This window comes from Mugil cephalus, chromosome 11, assembly GCF_022458985.1.
Source record: "Mugil cephalus isolate CIBA_MC_2020 chromosome 11, CIBA_Mcephalus_1.1, whole genome shotgun sequence".
Lineage (NCBI taxonomy): Eukaryota > Metazoa > Chordata > Actinopteri > Mugiliformes > Mugilidae > Mugil > Mugil cephalus.
Window position 1 is genome coordinate 17,415,062 of NC_061780.1, and position 18,666 is coordinate 17,433,727.

Below are 18,666 nucleotides of genomic sequence, written 5' to 3' on the forward strand. Positions count from 1 at the left end.
TCTGGGAATAAAACTTTTTTTTTGCAGTAGATATAGTTAAAGACAACAATCCTAACCAGTTTAGGTAGATACACAGAATCTCAACTTATTAAGTTATTAAAAACTCCCTACTGGCCCATATCTGTGGGATGATTGTATCAGGATTTGACTCTTTCAAAATTATGACAAAGAGTCAAATCAACAGAATCGACCAGAGTGACCTGTGGGGGTGTAATATGCTGATAGAGGCAAATACTCTTCAGCTGATTTGACTATTGATAAAAATCTGAGCAGAAAAAAGAATGAATGATGTTGGTGTGTTTCAATGAGGGAAGCTGTGGAGGAAGGGAAATAAATGTGGCTTTGTCAAGGAGAGGGGTTCATTTTAAAACTGGTGGATCTGGAGGGAGCTGAGCATCAACTGGATTATCAGTTTGTTGTTGTGCTTTCAGATAGAGGGGATACATTTGTGCAAATCCTTTGTGATTTCCAGTCATTGGTCTGTGGTCATTTGTGTGGATCATCTAGTCAACAGTTACTGAGGTTTCTTCTCTTTCAAAGCAAAGATGCTGTGGACTCTGCTGTTCTTCTGTTTGATTGGTAAGTTGCTCCTTTCATTCAGAGTCGAATGTGAATGTAAAAAAGTAAATGAAAATAAAATGATAATCATGTAATTCTGATGTATTTCTCTGACACTTCACATTTCAAAGGGACGTCTGCTCAGAACCAAGGAGGTAGTATTAAATACATTTCTCTGCTCTACTCTGTTTCATCTCTTGAGTCATGTCAAAAAGTATAAGAGCATTGATGCTGAATATGTATATGGGTCAATGTTATGAAGTGAACTATTTTGTGTTTTCTGCTACAGCTAGCTGCACAACAGGAAAACTGATAGAGGGAGGAAAAACAAATCAGTCTTCAACCTATGAAAGTCTCTACTCTGATAGAGCTGTTGATGGGATATACAATCACTGTGCTCACACCCAATGGGAGTCCAACCCCTGGTGGACAATAGATTTACTGGGTGTATATGAAATCTCTTGTATCAACATCAACAACACTTCTGGGGACACTGAACTAATGAATGCTCAGATCCTCATTGGGAACTCATCTGATGGAAACTTTAACCATCACAAAGTGTAATGTCTTCACTTTACTATGAACCATAGTACAACCTGTTACCATAGTCGAGTGCTGCTTGTCATTTATCTTTTATATATTTCTGGGATTAGAATTTGTAAAAATGAAAAATGTACAAACTATGTTCATATGATGATAGTACACAAGCACATTGCTGCCACGCCTGAAAAAAAGGATCAGTATCACATTATAATGTGATTATCACATTTTTTGTTGTGGCATTATTGTGCTTCTGTACTTTTATCATACACACTGTATTAATTATATTCAGTATGGTAAGACATTGTGATAAAAATTTGATATGAGGTAATAAGGAAATATATAGGCATACAATACTCAGGAGAACTGCCTTCAGTAACACTAAATAACAGTTTTAAACTTTTTAACAGTTGCAGCTAATTTTACTCAACAACGTTATACTGCATTTGTGAATGTGGGGAATTCTGTCTTCTATTGATACTTAACCAAACAGAGCTGGAAACAGAACTATTTCTTACAGTCTAATCTGTTTCTCTCTCTTTCTTCCATCCAGGTGTACAACTATTTCTGACAGCACAAGAGAAAAAAATCTAACATTTGAATGTGATAATGGACCCATGTCTGGACGCTATGTTACCGTACACTTCAATAAAACATCTTCTCTCGTGGTGTGTGAGGTGAAGATCTACGGTACAAAAAAACATGGTAAGATGAAATGTTCTCATGTCACTGGTCAGTCAATAAACATACTTACAGAAAAAGTCTCTATTGCAGATTAAAATCCACCATATGTTTAATAGTAGATGTGTTAATAGTGAACTAAAGAGTCTAATTTATAGTTGACACATATAATCTGGAGCCTTTAAGTTCATATTTAGGCTGGAGCTAAGCACAACCTTTCTGACACACTGAATTCACTGAGCTAAACAAGGAAACAGATAAATGTAGCTTTGAATAAATCTATCAAATAGTAGAGCAGAATGTAGTATTTAGTTTGTTCTTGGAGAGATCCACTTTCACATGTATCAAATATCAAGCAGAGAAAAAGCAGAACCAGTTCTACTGCTCTTCATACTGTGATATCAGTGACACGCTGTGTGTATTTATGGATTAATACAACATGTTAGATGATACCACTCACAGGGGAGCAAACATTCACACTGACAACTCTTAATTATTTTTCATCACTGAATGGCCACAACGCTTTATACATGATTCGATTCACGCTTGATTATTTTTTATTCTCTAAAACCTCTACACAATATAATCATGTACAGCTTTAAATTTCTCTTTTGAGTTAATTGTCAATATTCAGCTCATCAGATGTCTCTCTTTACTCAAGGCTTGATGCTGGTCCAAGAGAACAGAACCTGGGAAGAAGCCCTGTACCACTGCAGGGACTTAAACATGGATCTGGTGTCCATCCTCAATGAAGACACTCAGGGCTTGGTTGAGTTGGAGGCCAGGAAGGCTGACAGTCCCTATGTATGGCTGGGTCTTCACTACACCTGCACCCTGGATTTCTGGTTCTGGGTCGATGATCACGTCGTATCATTCAACCACTGGGGTCCAGGAGAGAAAGAAATAGAAAACTGTGACATGAGTGCTGTCATGGACACAAAAGGAAATCACACCTGGTTGAAGAAGTCAGACTGTGATGAGTATAATTTCATCTGTGCAGAGTAAAAGACTTGTTTGACTTTACTTACTGAGTAGTGGATGTCCCTCTAATATATCATGTGTGAGGGGTCCTGGCCCAGAGTAGCAGCTTTTCAGATGTAGTACTGCTGAAATGAAGCCAACATTTCTACTCTGGTCTATGAAGATGTTTTTGTTTCTTTGTTTCCAACAGTTTGTATTGTTACTTTCTTTGCTACAGTTAATTCACTGATAATAATGTATTCTGATGGTTATATGACATCAGTTGTTGCTGTAAATAAATTATTTTAGTGTAATTGGATACTTATCAGCTGTGGGTTTATTTAAATTTCATTTTAATTCTTCTATCAAAAAAATATGTTATGATTCAGAAACAGTTATAATTAGTTTGAATTTCATATGAATTCAGGATGCAGTGTCATTTTATTTATACAAAGCAGTTATATTTGCATCCTTCAGCGTGTACATTAGCTTGAATGGGATTTACAGAGGATGTTATTTCTCACATAGAACATTAGGACTAATATGGAAATGCTACTTGTTCTTGCCTGGGTTCTTATTGAGTCTAAATAAAAACTAAGATGTGTTTGAACACTTTATTGTCGTTTTATTAATGAAGGTGATATAAGGTGAATATTTCCATCTGGAAAAATAGTTGTTGGACACTGAACTAGTCACACAGTTTATACTGAAGGACATAAACAAGTGTGGCTGGAGTTGTGTAGTTTGTTTGGAAACTGGGGAGTTCTGGATTAATTATAGCAAATACATGTTGAGCTAATTTTTATATTTATATATATATTATATTTATATATATTTTCTATTTCCAAATGGAGAGATTAGGTAGCACGTTTGACGGCCAGAGACAGAGTGTGTGTGTCTCTGTCCTCTTACAACGGCAAACTGTGTGAGTCTGAGGTAAATCTCTTTCTTACAGAGGCTCTGCAGCCAGTGACAGAGCCAGTCTTCCTGGTCGGTTAAATCAGTCTGTTGGTGTCACTGGTTGCAATGATGTTCCCCCTGCAGACCACAGCAGAGGAAAGGGTGCTGGCCACAACAGACTGATAGAAAATCTCCAGCATCTTACTGCACACATTGAAGAAGCTCAGCCTTCTCAGGAAGAGGAAGACACCAGAGAGGACACGACCCAAACAAACCAACTGTGGCCTGTTTGTCACGTAGTCAGTGATCCAGGAGACAGTGGACGCACTGACACCCATCAACTGCAGCTTCTCACCCAGCAACAAAGGCTGGATGGTGTTGAAGGCACTGGAGAAATCAGAGAATGTGATTGTCACTGAGCCTCCACCACCATCCAGGTATAAGAGAGTGAGCTGCAGCAGATAGATGACAGCGTCATCCTGAAGTGTGAGTCTGTTATAAGCATTGATTGGACACAGTGTGTATGTGTGATCACTCGTGCTGTATCGCTGCAGAAAGATTCAAAATAATTCCTTGTGTCCCCTGTAATCTTCAGCTTGTAGCTACCAGCTGTGAGACTGACAATTTTTGCAATGTTAATTTAATTTAAAACCCAGCTGTTATTGAGGCTCTGGATTGATCTTGAAGAGAGTTTATATTTTGTGCATGTTTCAGGACAAAACCCAACAAAACAGAAGTCCAAACGTAAGAGGCATTTTACATGTTTTCCTTAAATAAATGCAATCTGAAACTATCTGGACTAAATGTCTCTACAGAGGATACAGAGATGCTGAGGAACTCCTTAATTTTTAATTGACTCAGGGGCTAATGCGCTGCCTGCGATTCAGTAGAACGATCATTGTAGGCTACAATTTGCATACGTCAAACTTGATGTTGTACCAAAGATCATTAGATCCATGTCACATAGTGTGTCTGCAATAGATTGACTGCTAAAACTGCAGTGTATAGAGGCCATTAATTTATTTAATACCACCCCTGTTTCTCACCAATAATTTAACACAGAGTTTCTGAATACTTCCTCCTGTCTTTTAACATCAAACCAGAACAATGAACAAAATGGCCTATACCATATTATAGTAAACTTATTCCACAGCATTTGCATTATCTAATTAATCAAATTGTGCATGAAAATAGGAACAATGTACATTCATGGTGGTATTACCACAAGTGAACACAATCAAACAGGAAAACTCCCCCAGTTCAAAGTTCCTTCTTTGATGGACGTGATTGATGGATTGATGGATTTATTTCCATAAAGTAGCCTAAATGTTAATATAGGTATATTGAATAGGTACGTAGCCTAGGGTCTGGGTGGGGGCCTGTGCCCCTGTAAGGCTGCAGGCCTAGTAACTCCCCTGCTTTATCCTTAGCTAGGAAGTGGTAATTGTATTGATCTTGATCTATGAATATTTATACTAGTTGTGTTCATATATTTTTAGACACGGTCATGTTTAAAGACAATCTCGAGTTGGTATTTATATAATAAATGCAGACTCAGTTTTAAATTAGAGGCATTCAACCTTCAGGAACTGACATTTTCTCAGCCTGTTTGTTTACTGCTTTATTTCCCTGTATTTGAATAATTCTGTGACTTTATCAACAAATATAGACGGTGTATCAATAGCCTTTTTTTCACAATGTACCATTTCCTCATGTTCAAAACAACAAGTCATTTAATTAAACAAAAAAGTAGTTTAGTCTGTATATTAAATCTGAAACCAATATGTAATTAACTGAGGAGCAGCAGGAGGAGGCGGCAGAGCTCAGTGAGGACAGGATTCATCTCAAAGCTTGTGCCTGTTTCATCAGGACAAGGAACAGCCACTGTGCTTAGATACTGTTGACCAGTTTCCCACAAGCACTTGACAGAAATACATTTACTTTTGTAATGTCTTCAAATTTAATGCACATCCACTTACCTTCTCTTACAGTAGATCTTATGTCCTCAGTCCTCTCTCCCACAGACTCCTGTTGAGAATCCTTCAGCTGCAGCAGTCGTCCTTTGTGTTGCAGTACAGTCAAAGTGTACTACAGATGTCAGAAGATGAGCTGCAGCACCTAAATCTCAAATAAACAGCACTGCAGGCTCTCACTGGGGTGAGGTAACACACTCACACACTTGTTTAGTGCAGACATGCTGCTCCAAGGCCTGAGTTACAGGAACTTTTAGGTGGATAGAGATTTGACATTGAGTTTAACTGCAATATGTTCACAGAGAAGATGAGGGAGGTCCACCAGGTACCAGTTAGCCAGACTGACCACTAGATGGGGCTCTGGGAATAAAACTTGTTTTTGGAGTTGATATAATTAAAGACAACAGTCCCACCCGATGCATGTGTGTGTGTGTGTGTGTGTGTGTGTGTGTGTGTGTGTGTGTGTGTGTGTGTGTGTGTGTGTGTGTGTGTGTGGAGGTAGATAGATAGAATTTCAACTTATTAAGTTATTAAAAACTCCCTACTGGCCCATATCTGTGGGATGATTGTATCAGGATTAGACTCTTTCAATGTTATCACAAAAGTCAAATCAACAGTATCGACCAGAGTGACCTGTGTGGGTATAATATGCTGATAGAGGCAAATACTCTCCAGCTGATTTGACTATTGATGAAAATCTGAGCAGAAAAAAGAATGAATGATGTTGGTGTGTTTCAATGAGGGAAGCTGTGGAGGAAGGGAAATAAATGTGGCTTTGTCAAGGAGAGGGGTTCATTTTAAAACTGGTGGATCTGGAGGGAGCTGGCATCACCTGGATTATCAGCTCTTGTTGTTGTGCTTTCAGATAGAGGGGATACATTTGTGTAAATCCTTTGTGATTTCCAGTCATTGGTCTGTGGTCATGTGTGTCCATCATCTAGTCAACAGTTACTGAGGTTTCTTCTCTTTCAAAGCAAAGATGCTGTGGACTCTGCTGTTCTTCTGTTTGATTGGTAAGTTGCTCTTTTCATTCAGAGTCAAATGTGAATGTGAAAAAGTAAATGAAAATAAAACAATAATCATGAACGTGACCAGAATGATTCTCTGACACTTCACATTTCACAGGGACGTCTGCTCAAAACCAAGGAGGTAGTATTTAATACATTTCTCTGCTCTACTCTGTTTCATCTCTTGAGTCATGTCAAAAAGTATAAGAGCATTGATGCTGAATATGTATATGGGTCAATATTATGAAGTGAACTGTTTTGTGTTTTCTGCTACAGCTAGCTGCACAACAGGAAAACTGATAGAGGGAGGAAAAACAAATCAGTCTTCCACCTACACTGATCACTTCTCTGACAGAGCTGTTGATGGGAATTACGGATCTTGTGCTCACACTGAAAACAAACCCAACTCCTGGTGGACAATAGATTTACTGGGTCTATATGAAATTTCCTGTAACAACATCAACAACACTTCTCATCACAGTATTGACCTAACGAATGCTCAGATCCTCATTGGGAACTCATCTGATGGAAACTTTGACCATCACAAAATGTAATGTCTTCACTCTACTATGAACCATAATACAACCTGTTACCATAGTCTAGTGCTGCTTGTCATTTATCTTTTATTTATTTCTGGGAGTAGAATTTGTAAAAATGAGAAATGTACAAACTATGTTCATATGATGATAGTACAGAAGCACATTGCTGCCAAGGCAGAAAAAAAGGATCAGTATCATGTTATAATGTAATAATCACCTTTTTGGTTGTGGCATTATTGTGCTTCTGTACTATTATCATACACACTGTATTAATTATATTAAGTATGGTAAGACATTCTTATACACGTGTGATATGAGGTAATAAGGAAATTTATAGGCATACAGTACTCAGGAGAACTGCCTTCAGTAACACTAAATAACAGTAACACAACTTTTAACAGTTGCAGCTAATTTTACTCAACAACGTTATGTTGCATTTGTGAATGTGGAGAATTCTGTCTTCTACTGATACTTAACCAAACAGAGCTGGAAACAGAACTATTTCTTACAGTCTAATCTGTTTCTCTCTCTTTCTTCCATCCAGGTGTACAACTATTTCTGACACCACCGAAGGAAAAAATCTAACAATTGAATGTGACAATTGACCCATGTCTGGACGCTATGTTACTGTACACTTAAAAGAACATTTTTTGTCATTTTGTGTGAGGTGAAGATCTACGCTACAAAAAAACATGGTAAGATGTAATGTTCTCATGTCACTGGTCAGTGAATAAACAAACTTACAGAAAACGTCTCTATTGCAGATTAAAATCCACCATATGTTTAATAGTAGATGTGTTAATAGTGAACTAAAGAGTCTAATTTATAGTTGACACATATAATTTGGAGCCTTTAAGTTCATATTTAGGCTGGAGCTAAGCACAACCTTTCTGACACACTGAATTCACTGAGCTGAACAAGGAAACAGATAAATGTATCTTTGAATAAATCTATCAAATAGTAGAGCAGAATGTAGTATTTAGTTTGTTCTTGGAGAGATCCACTTTCACATGTATTAAATATCAAGCAGAGAAAAAGCAGAACCAGTTCTACTGCTCTTCATACTGTGATATCAGTGACACGCTGTGTGTGTTTATGGATTAATACAACATGTTAGATGATGCCACTCATAGAGGAGCAAACATTCACACTGACAACTCTTTGTTATTTTTCATCACTGAATGGCCACAACGCTTTATACATGATTTGATTCAGGTTTGATTCTTTTTATTCTCTAAAACCTCTACACATTATAATCATGTACAGCTTTAAATTTCTCTTTTGAGTTGATTGTCGATATTCAGCTCATCAGATGTCTCTCTTTACTCAAGGTTTGATGCTGGTCCAAGAGAACAGAACCTGGGAAGAAGCCCTGTACCACTGCAGAGGCTTAAACATGGATCTGGTGTCCATCCTCAATAATGACACTCAGGGCTGGGTTGAGTTGGAGGCCAGGAAGGCTGACAGTCCCTATGTATGGCTGGGTCTTCACTACAGCTGCACACTGGATTTTGGTTCTGGGTCGATGATCACGTGTAACATTCAACCACTGGGGTCCAGGAGAGAAAGAAATAAAACTGTGACATGAGTGCTGTCATGGACACAAAAGGAAATCACTACTGGTTGAAAAGTCAGACTTGTGATTTATAATTTCATCTGTGCAGAGTAAAAGACTTGTTTGACTTTACTTACTGAGTAGTGGATGTCCCTCTAATTTATCATGTGTGAGGGGTCCTGGCCCAGAGTAGCAGCTTTTCAGATGTAGTGCTGCTGAAATGAAGCCAACATTTCTACTCTGGTCTATAAAGATGTTTTTGTTTCTTGGTTTTCAACAGTTTGTATTTTTATTTTCTTTGCTGCAGTTACTTCATTCACTAATAATAATGTATTCTGATGGTTATATGACATGAATTACTAACTTGAATTTCATATGAATTCAGGATGCAGTTGTATTTATTTATTTTCTTTTGCAGTATATTCTTCATAATAATAATGTAATTATGATGTATAGGACATTAATTATTTGAATTTCATATGAATTCAGGATGCAGTGTAATTTTATTTATTCAAAGCAGTTATATTGCATCCTTCAGCGTGTACATTAGCTTGAATGGGATTTACAGGGATGTTATTTCTCACATGAACATTAGGACTAATGTGGAAATGCTACTTTTTCTGTCTGGATTTCTTATGAGTCTAAATAAAAGCTAAGATGTGTTTGAAACACTTTATTGTCGTGTTATTAATGAAGGTGATATAGGGAACCTGTTCCATCTGCGAAAAATAGTTGTTTGATTGCTAGTCACTGACATGTTATTACATTGAGTGTATAGGATCTTTGCGCTTAGTTTGAGAGTCTGTCTTGAAACGGAAAATTCAAGAACACATGCAGGCTCTCACTGAGGTGAGGTAACACATTCACACATTTGTTTAGTGCAGACATGCTGCTCCAAGGCCTGAATTACAGGAACTTTCAGGTGGATGCAGGTACACAGTCCTCTTCCTCTTCTCAGGTGATGTCAGAGGACTTGATCCCAGAGAGGATGAGGGAGGACTACCAGGACGGAGAGAGACTGATCAGTGCGTGTTTGCAGAGCTTCAGAGAGCGCTGGTTGAACAAGATCTTACTGACAGACGTGTTAGAGACTGACGAGACACATAGATACAAGTCCTGATGATCCTGTGTTGAATGTTTACAGAGAAGTTGACAGAAAGGAGAGGACTGAAGAAGATGCTTTAGTGAAATATAAAAGCATAAATACCAGCGTCACACAATTTGAAATGTTTATGTGTCTGTTCAGTGATCTCAGTGTATGCTTTGCCTTAAAAAATGTTCTTTTAGACATTTTAAAAGATTTAAGTGATTTTAACTGATATATACCTGGTTTTTAGATTCACTTTTTTAATCCAAGAGATGTGAACTCGTTGAATCTACCATGGTCTGCTACGCGTTACCCAGACTGACCACTAGATTGGGTCTGGGACTAAAACTGACTTTTTAGCTTTTTGTATTTGATATAGTTAAAGAGGACAGTCTCAACAGTGTTGTAGATATAGATAGATAGATGATAGATAGATAGATAGATAGATAAGTAGATAGATAGATAGATAGATAGATAGATAGATAGATAGATAGATAGATAGATAGATAGATAGATAGATAGATAGATAGATAGATAGATAGATAGATAGATAGATAGATACTTTATTAATTCCAAACTGGAAAATTTCACAGTTGCACTAGCAATGTACAAGTTATTAAAAACTTCCTACTGGCCCATATCGGTGTGATGATTGTATCAGGATTAGACTCTTTCAATGTTATGACAACAGTCAAATCAACAGTATCGACCAGAGTGAGCTGTGGGGGTATAACATGCTGATAGAGGCAAATACTCTTGAGGTGCTTTGACTACTGATAACAATCTGAGCAGAAAAAAGAATGAATGATGTTGGTGTGTTTCAATGAGGGAAGCTGTGGAGGAAGGGAAATAAATGTGGCTTTGTCAAGGAGAGGGGTTCATTTTAAAACTGGTGGATTTTGGAGGAGCTGAGCATCACCTGGATTATCAGTCTTTGTTGTGCTTTCAGATAGAGGGATACATTTGTGAAATCCTTTGTGATTTCCAGTCATTGGTCTGTGGTCATTTGTGTGCATCATCTAGTCAACAGTTACTGAGGTTTCTTCTCTTTCAAAGCAAAGATGCTGTGGACTCTGCTTTTCTTCTGTTTGATTGGTAAGTTGCTCCTTTCATCAGAGTCAAAGTGAATGTGAAAAGTAAATGAAAATAAAACGATAATCATGTACGTGACCAGAATGATGAAAGTAACTCTGATGTATTTCTCTGACACTTCACATTTCACAGGGACGTCTGCTCAGAACCAAGGAGGTCGTATTAAATACATTTCTCTGCTCTACTCTGTTTTATCTCTTGAGTCATGTCAAAAACTATAAGAGCATTGATGCTGAACATGTATATGGGTCAACATTATGAAGTGAACTATTTTGTGTTTTCTGCTACAGCTAGCTGCACAACAGGAAAACTGATAGAGGGAGGAAAAACAACTCAGTCTTCAACCTTCAAAACTCTCTCCTCTGACAAGCTGTTGATGGGAATTACAATCTCTGTGCTCACACAGAGAGGAGCCAACCTGGTGGACAATAGATTTACTGGGTCTATACGAAATTTCCTGTATCAACATCAACAACCCTTTTGCTGAAAATATTGACTTAACGAATGCTCAGATCCTCATTGGGAACTCATCTGATGGAAACTTTGACCATCACAAAGTGTAATGTCTTCACTCTACTATGAACCATAGTACAACCTGTTACCATAGTCTAGTGCTGCTTGTGATTTATTCTTTATTTATTTCTGGGATTATATTTTGAAAAAATGTATAAACTATGTTCATATGATGATAGTACAGAAGCACATTGCTGCCAAGGCTGAAAAAAAGGATCAGTATCATGTTATAATGTAATAATCATCTTTTTTGTTGTGGTAGCATTGTGCTTCTGTACTTTTATCATACACACTGTATTAATTATATTCAGTATGTTAAGACATTGTGATACAAGTGTGATATGAGGTAATAAGGAAATATATAGGCATGAATTACTCAGGAGAACTGCCTTCAGTAACACTAAATAAGAGTTTTAAAGTTTTTAACAGTTGCAGCTAATTTTACTCAACAACATTATGCTGCATTTGTGAATGACGGGAATTCTGTCTTCTATTGATACTTAACCAAACAGAGCTGGAAACAGAACTATTTCTTACAGTCTAATCTGTTTCTCTCTCTTTCTTCCATCCAGGTGTACAACTATTTCTGACACCACCAAAGGAAAAAATCTAACATTTGAATGTGACAATGGACCCATGTCTGGACGCTATGTTACCGTATACTTAGAAAGAACATTTTTTGTCATTTTGTGTGAGGTGAAGATCTACAGTACAAAAAAAGATGGTAAGATGAAATGTTCTCATGTCACTGGTCAGTCAATTAACATACTTACAGAAAATGTCTCTATTGCAGATTAAAATCCACCATATGTTTAATAGTAGATGTGTTAATAGTGAACTAAAGAGTCTAATTTACAGCTGACACATATAATCTGGAGCCTTTAAGTTCATATTCAGGCTGGAGCTAAGCACAACCTTTCTGACACACTGAATTCACTGAGCTGAACAAGGAAACAGATAAATGTATCTTTGAATAAATCTATCAAATAATAGAGCAGAATGTAGTATTAGTTTGTTCTTGGAGAGATCCACTTTCACATGTATTAAATATCAAGCAGAGAAAAAGCAGAACCAGTTCTACTGCTCTTCAACTGTGATATCAGTGACACGCTGTGTGTGTTTATGGATTAATACAACATGTTAGATGATGCCACTCATAGAGGAGCAAACATTCACACTGACAACTCTTTGTTATTTTTCATCACTGAATGGCCAATCACGCTTTATACATGATTTGATTCATGTTTGATTCTTTTTTATTCTCTAAAACCTCTACACAATATAATCATGTACAGCTTTAAAATTTCTCTTTTGAGTTAATTGTCGATATTCAGCTCATCAGATGTGTCTCTTTACTCAAGGCTTGATGCTGGTCCAAAAGAACAGAACCTGGGAAGAAGCCCTGTACCACTGCAGAGACTTAAACATGGATCTGGTGTCCATCCTCAATGAAGACACTCAGGGCTGGGTTGAGTTGGAGGCCAGGAAGGCTGACAGTCCCTATGTATGGCTGGGTCTTCACTACAATTGCACACAGAAATTATTTTTGTGGGGCGATGATCACATTGCAACATTCGAGCGCTGGGGTCCAGGAGAGAAAGAAATAGAAGACTGTGACATGAGTGCTGTCATGGACACAACAGGAAATCACTACTGGTGGAAGAAGTTTGACGTTAAGAAGTTTAATTTCATCTGTGCAGAGTAAAAGTCTTGTTTGACTTTACTTACTGAGTAGTGGATGTCCCTCTGATTTATCATGTGTGAGGGGTCCTGGCCCAGAGTAGCAGCTTTTCAGATGTAGTCAATGCTCCTGAAATTAATCAAATGTTTCTACTCGTATCTTTAGAGAAGAGTTTTTTCAGGTTAATTGTGTTTAACTGTTTGTATTGTTATTTTCTTTTTTTGCTTTGACTTCTGTTACTGATAATAATGTATTCTGATGGTTATATGACATGAATTATTTACCCTTCGCTGTGTGTTTTTGCTGCATATTCGTATGAATGACACTTTATTATTCGATGAATGTGGATACTTTGCTGTCGACTGTAGGTTTATTTTAATTCAGAATCAAACAAACCAAACAATGTTATTGATAGCACATAAATAGTTGTATTTTGTTTCAATGGTAACTGAATTCAGAGTGCTGTGTCACTTAATAGAAAACTTTTCTTTTCTTTTTTCTTTTCTTTTCTTTCTTTCTTTCTTTTTTTTTTTTGCCCTGATTTATAAAAAGCAGCATATTTGCATCCTTCAGCGTGTACTTTAGCTTGAACTGGATTTACAGAGGATGTTATTTCTCACATAGAAAATTAGGACTAATATGGAAATGCTACTTTTTCCTGTCTGTTCTCTTATCGAGTCTAAATAAAAGCTAAGATTTGTTTGAAGAGTTTTTTGTCGTTTTATTAATGAAGGTGATATAAGGTGAATATTTCCATCTGGAAAAATAGTTGTTGGACGCTGAACTAGTCACGCAGTTTACACTGAAGGACATAAACAAACAAGTGTGGCTGGAGTTGTGTAAATGTTTGTGTCTCTGTTCAGTGATAAAAGTGTATTCTTTGCCTGAATAAATGTTCTTTTAGCCATTTTGACAGATCACTCTTGATTTTAACTGACATATATGTGATTTTTAGACTTCCACTTCCTTAAATAGTGTATGCACAACCAGGATAAGGTGTGAACTCAGTATAAAATAGATAAATATAGAAATAGATAGAATATAGATAGATATATGGAAATGTGTGGAGATATATGGAAATGCTAATTATTCATATATGCCAGTCAGTGGATAAATTATCACCATAATCATTATTTAGAATATCAACATATTAATCATTGAAGAGCTGATGGGAGGCGGATCCACAGCAAAATCCCCAACACACCCATCCGACACATACACAGGTGTTGTGTTGTTGTTTTGTTGCATCTAATTTGTCCTATTCAACACAAGCTGAGGATGAGTTTGTCTCATAATGCAAAGCATCAGCGTGGTTGAGCGGCAGGTACTACAAAATCACCTCCGTTCATATACCTCCTCTGTGTAAAAACATAAGCCAAAACAACTTTTTGTTCTTTAATAAGAATTTGTACATGTGCTTTGCCCCCAAAATTACTTGTTTTGTAGGATCTTGACTGTCAGATATCATCAGTTCATTAACTGTATGTTGAACCATATATTTTCTATGAACTCTAGCTCCTGAGTGTCTGTGCGAGGACGAGTCATGTGTCCAATAAAGAGTGAAATTTCTGTCCAGTCTGTACAGTCTGTACTAGGTTCTGTTCGGACAGAAGCCTGCTGCGTGTCTGTCAGTCATGCTGTTGCTCCTTCCAAGCGGCGTAGTCATACCGCTCTGGAACGGCCTCCACCCTGGCTGTCCCGTCCCCTGGGCGCTGCTGAAGGACCGCTGCCGAGCCACAAATCTGGATCCTGCAGCTTGAAGATTTTGAGGGGTCCAGTTTAGCCCTGGAGGGGGACCCATCTGCTGGGAGTGGTGGTGCTGTAGATGCATATTGGCTCCTGTGCCTGACAGATACAGTGGGCGATCTCTGTGGAACTGTGGCCGGAGATGAGATCCCACTCCTGCACGGGCTGACTGTGAACCTGTGGGATTTATGTTAGGGTGCGCCTGTAGGGAGGGCTGATCTAGCCTCCTGTTTTCAAGAGAGGAGATTTTGTTTTGCAGCCCAGGCGAGTGTCCTCTCAGATGGGTGACAGCGAACTGAAGATTAGTCTTTGCCTGCCTTGGAGGCAGGAAATTACCAGATGGGAGTTCAACATTTGGTTTAAAGTTTAGCGAGTGGCCCCATTGTCCTCTTTGCGTGTTAAAGCCTGAAGTGTTCCTCGATGGCTTTGTTGACATGTTTCTGTTGCTTGGCTGAAAGAAAAGTCTCTCAGGACCCACGTCTGGAGCTGATTGATAGCGCTGAGTCCGGTGCTGTCCATGCGTCGTGGAGGCAGCGTGTGGAGGCTGTGACTCTTGAACGCTGGCTTTCTTTTCATCTGTGGCGGTGATGGTGAGGCCGCCCAGCTGAGACTGAACATGTGACAAGTGGTTCTGATCGCGAGGGTCTGAGTGACCGTGGCTCTGGTTTCGATTCATTTTCGGGAGTTCTACATTGGTTTTTACATCAGTCTGGCTGCTGGCTGCTCCCACTGGGTGTATTGGCTTTTCCTCAGGAATACTCTGCATTCTACACCCGGTTCCCGGTTGAAGCAAAGGCTTTGGACCCAGTTGTGTTGCTGAACCGGGGCCTGCACTGTGCGCAGAGCATTTGTCACCTACGCCGCGCTCCACCTCTGGGCCCTGACGATTGCATAAAAGTGGCATTGCTGCTTTTGTCTGGGTGTTTTCTCCGCTTTCAACCCAGGCCCAGAGGCACATCGCCTTGGTCGGGTTTGATTTCCGCTTACTGATGCGGGCGTCGCTATTATGAGCTTCATGTGATGTGGGGTGAAGAGTGAGAGGCAGAGTGATGAAGGAGACAAACCCAGCGACTGGGTTGGAGCTGGAGTAGAGTCGGTGGAACTCCTGAAGGAAAGGCGCCACTGAGCTGCCCTTTATGAGAACAGCAAGACTGCGATGGACCTGCCAGGACAGCCAGGAGAAACTGAGGGGACCACACAAACACACAAACTATTATTACCCAGAAACTGAAAACAACAAACACATAAGATACTGTGAGAATGCTTTATTAATCGTACATGTCCAAAAGTTTCCCAGCAGAACGTTGCATTGTCACAATGTTGTCAGTGTATTTACTTCTCCTGTCAGTGGTTTTAATGTTGTGGCTGATCAGCGTCTGCAGGTTTGTGTTTGCGTACCTGTATGAACCAGTCAGCACCTCCGTCCAGTCAGCGATGATAAAACTCTCTGCAATCTGACCCGTCAGCTTCCTGCCAGTCTTGGCGCAGTAGTTCTGTCCACAGACGCCCCTTACTGACAGCTTCTACCCACACAAACACAAGAAGACATTAAAGAGTCTCCACTAAATAAATAAAGACATAACGACATAAAGACATAACTGAAAACATGTCAAATGGGAAGCTTTTTATTTCAGATACAGCAGGAACGTGGCGATGAATATTCATTTCATAGCGTGTGTGTTTGGCACACATCAAAGGCCAAGCTGAGGCAGACTCTTTCACTAGACCTGTGCATCGACACCATATGAAAATTCAAAGGTTAGGGTTAGTGGAATGCAACAAGAACACAAAGAGACACAGTAGTCACACGGCAGTGTGGACATCAGCTACAGTCTGTCACGCAATCTTTCCGTGACTAGAGCATTTACATCTGGCAAGCAGAACTGTGCCCTTCTGTCGACGTCTAATTACGTGATTATATTAATAACTGCAACATAGAGGATGTTTGTTGGTTTGGTGCTTGGCAATGCAAAAAGAGGAACAAGGAGGAACCTTGTTTGTGTTCTTTTTCTGGGAATCTTATGGGATCACCTTTGGCTGGAAAGAGGGGGAGCGGCAGACTCACGGGGAAGTTTCTGCTCTCCAGTTTGACGTCGTGCCAAATGCTGACGAACAGGCTCAGGTTACGACGATCCAGCAGCAGATGAACGGACACATTCCTCTTCCTGCTCGCCTCCAGGAGATCGCACAGCAGCTCGACGTCAGTGAAGCTGTCCACCACTATGGCCAGGGCCTGAAGACACATGCGGTTGCGTTAATAAAGATGTCAGTACCCACCCGCAGATGTTCTTAAAGACCTCGACTCCCCGCACGTTATTGGCTCATAAAAACCTGCAGACAGATCACGCTCACTGTGCATCTGGCATTTCGGGTCAGGCACTGACACGTTTGATGACGCGCTTGCTACATGCATGCATGCGAACAAAGAAACGCACAAACGTGTACCAGTTTAGCCTTTCTGATGAACTGCCTGACCAGGTCTTTGATGCCAGCTGCCCCGCTGTCAGACGAGAGAAAAACCCCAACGCTGGACTCCCCCAGGACAGCGTTCCTTGATTTCACATCTGGAAGTAGAAAAACACGAATCTGTCGAGGTTCTCAGTCATCCAGCTCGTGGTAATCCAAAAGTGGTTTAAAAGGCAAGGCACCTGGACTTTTAACATAGTTCCTTTAATACAATTTACAGACTTTCCCAAAGTAATAATAATCTACTTGTTGAGAACCTTTCAGGTTACCTTGGTCCAGCCCTGTCACAGTAGGATCACTGTCTGTTGACATCTCAGGGTACCGTGTGGGAGTCCGGGAGCTAGCAGATAAGCTCAACACATCATCATCATCATCATCTGATGCACCAGGACCATCTGTATAAAGCATACAACTGTTAAAAAAAAATCAACAGTGTAGTCTTTTTTCTTACATCAACTAAATAAGTCTGATGATTGTCTTGGTTTGAAGCATAACAGCCTGCAAAGAACAAATGGAAGAAATCTATAAACATATAACAAGCATTTACAACCTGTGTTTCCATCCATCCCATATTCCAGGATGTAACTCTTGTCCAGCTTTGACAGAAAGTCCACCTCCCCCTCTTCCTCCAACACCCGGTGGTATCCCTCCAAGCCCCGGCTGAGGAGGCAGTCTACCGCAAGCCGAGCGCACTCGTTGTGGCTCAGGTCCAGCTCGGGTCTGCCGGCTATTAAGTCGTAGCAAGAGGAGGAGGAGGGGATGCGGACGTCTTGAATCCGTCGCCTCACCTTCCCCAGAGGTTTGGACCCCCTGTACTGCAGCACGGACACCCTGTTGCACGCGTCCATGGGTGACGGAAGTAAATTTAAGTCTGGTTACGGAAGGCTCGAGTCTCGAAGGCCCTCAGAGGAGCTACAGCAGCTCTGCAGCTCACTTTCCTCAAGAGAGACCTGCTGATTGAACAGACAGAGGTATCGAAAGGTGGATCCGCCCCTGCTAAGGGCGAACGGGTTCCTGAGATATGATGAGATGTGATGTGTGACAACTGGGAGTAAAAGTCAAAGCTCGTAGTTTAAGACAGGATTCAAGGTCACGGTCAAGGAAAATACAGGAAAGTGTGGTTAAGCGTAAACACGACCAGCTCATGTTTACGCGAAAATCTTTTTTTTCATTTCGCGACTTGTGTATTTGCTTCTATCCAGGTGAGCGATAACAGAGCGTGAAGTACTCATTTAGCAGTTTACTGCCAAGCCTCTGAGACACAGTTATGCAGAGCTGGTGAGCGTAGACAAAAGACAGGCGGAGGGACAGAAATGAATGAGTGACAGGAATGGAGATGGGAGTCATTTCAGATCACGTCAAGCACCA

The 18,666-nt window shown here is 39.8% G+C and overlaps 2 protein-coding genes and 2 long non-coding RNA genes across 5 annotated transcripts; 3 read left to right on the forward strand and 1 right to left on the reverse strand.

The window, feature by feature from the left end:
- The first annotated feature begins 406 nt into the window (after window positions 1-406).
- On the forward strand, window positions 407-913 carry LOC125016010. The gene is made up of 3 exons (XR_007113654.1): window positions 407-579; window positions 690-713; window positions 848-913. It is a non-coding gene; the product is annotated as an uncharacterized LOC125016010 (long non-coding RNA).
- A 784-nt stretch (window positions 914-1,697) lies between these two features.
- LOC125016007 (C-type lectin lectoxin-Lio3-like) lies at window positions 1,698-3,343 on the forward strand. Its single transcript, XM_047598174.1, has 2 exons — window positions 1,698-1,803; window positions 2,441-3,343. The coding sequence occupies exons 1-2, from the start codon at window positions 1,716-1,718 to the stop codon at window positions 2,782-2,784; spliced, it is 432 nt and encodes a 143-aa protein (XP_047454130.1). The 5' UTR covers window positions 1,698-1,715; the 3' UTR covers window positions 2,785-3,343.
- Window positions 3,344-6,549: 3,206 nt separating this feature from the next.
- Window positions 6,550-11,249, forward strand: LOC125016011. Of its 2 annotated transcripts, none has more exons than XR_007113655.1 (3): window positions 6,550-6,625; window positions 11,025-11,048; window positions 11,183-11,249. It is a non-coding gene; the product is annotated as an uncharacterized LOC125016011 (long non-coding RNA). The 2 variants fall into 2 exon arrangements; XR_007113656.1 differs by lacking the exon at window positions 6,550-6,625 and adding an exon at window positions 10,822-10,895.
- Window positions 11,250-12,771: 1,522 nt separating this feature from the next.
- On the reverse strand, window positions 12,772-18,605 carry LOC125016061. Its single transcript, XM_047598231.1, has 6 exons — window positions 17,753-18,605; window positions 17,568-17,693; window positions 17,278-17,396; window positions 16,898-17,065; window positions 16,231-16,355; window positions 12,772-16,016 (listed from the first exon to the last, which is right to left on the reverse strand). The coding sequence occupies exons 1-6, from the start codon at window positions 18,144-18,146 to the stop codon at window positions 14,678-14,680; spliced, it is 2,271 nt and encodes a 756-aa protein (XP_047454187.1). The 5' UTR covers window positions 18,147-18,605; the 3' UTR covers window positions 12,772-14,677.
- Between the last annotated feature and the right edge of the window lie 61 nt (window positions 18,606-18,666).

What these genes read in the sequence shown, in the direction of transcription:
- LOC125016007 (XM_047598174.1), top strand. Translation starts at nt 1,716, where the DNA reads ATGTCTGGACGCTATGTTACCGTACACTTCAATAAAACATCTTCTCTC. An exon ending in CTACGGTACAAAAAAACATG is followed by an intron (nt 1,804 to 2,440) that starts GTAAGATGAAAT and finishes TCTTTACTCAAG; the next exon opens with GCTTGATGCTGGTCCAAGAG.
- LOC125016061 (XM_047598231.1), bottom strand. Translation starts at nt 18,146, where the DNA reads ATGGACGCGTGCAACAGGGTGTCCGTGCTGCAGTACAGGGGGTCCAAA. An exon ending in ATCATCAGACTTATTTAGTT is followed by an intron (nt 17,694 to 17,752) that starts GATGTAAGAAAA and finishes TGCTTTATACAG; the next exon opens with ATGGTCCTGGTGCATCAGAT. An exon ending in TCATCAGAAAGGCTAAACTG is followed by an intron (nt 17,066 to 17,277) that starts GTACACGTTTGT and finishes ATGTGTCTTCAG; the next exon opens with GCCCTGGCCATAGTGGTGGA.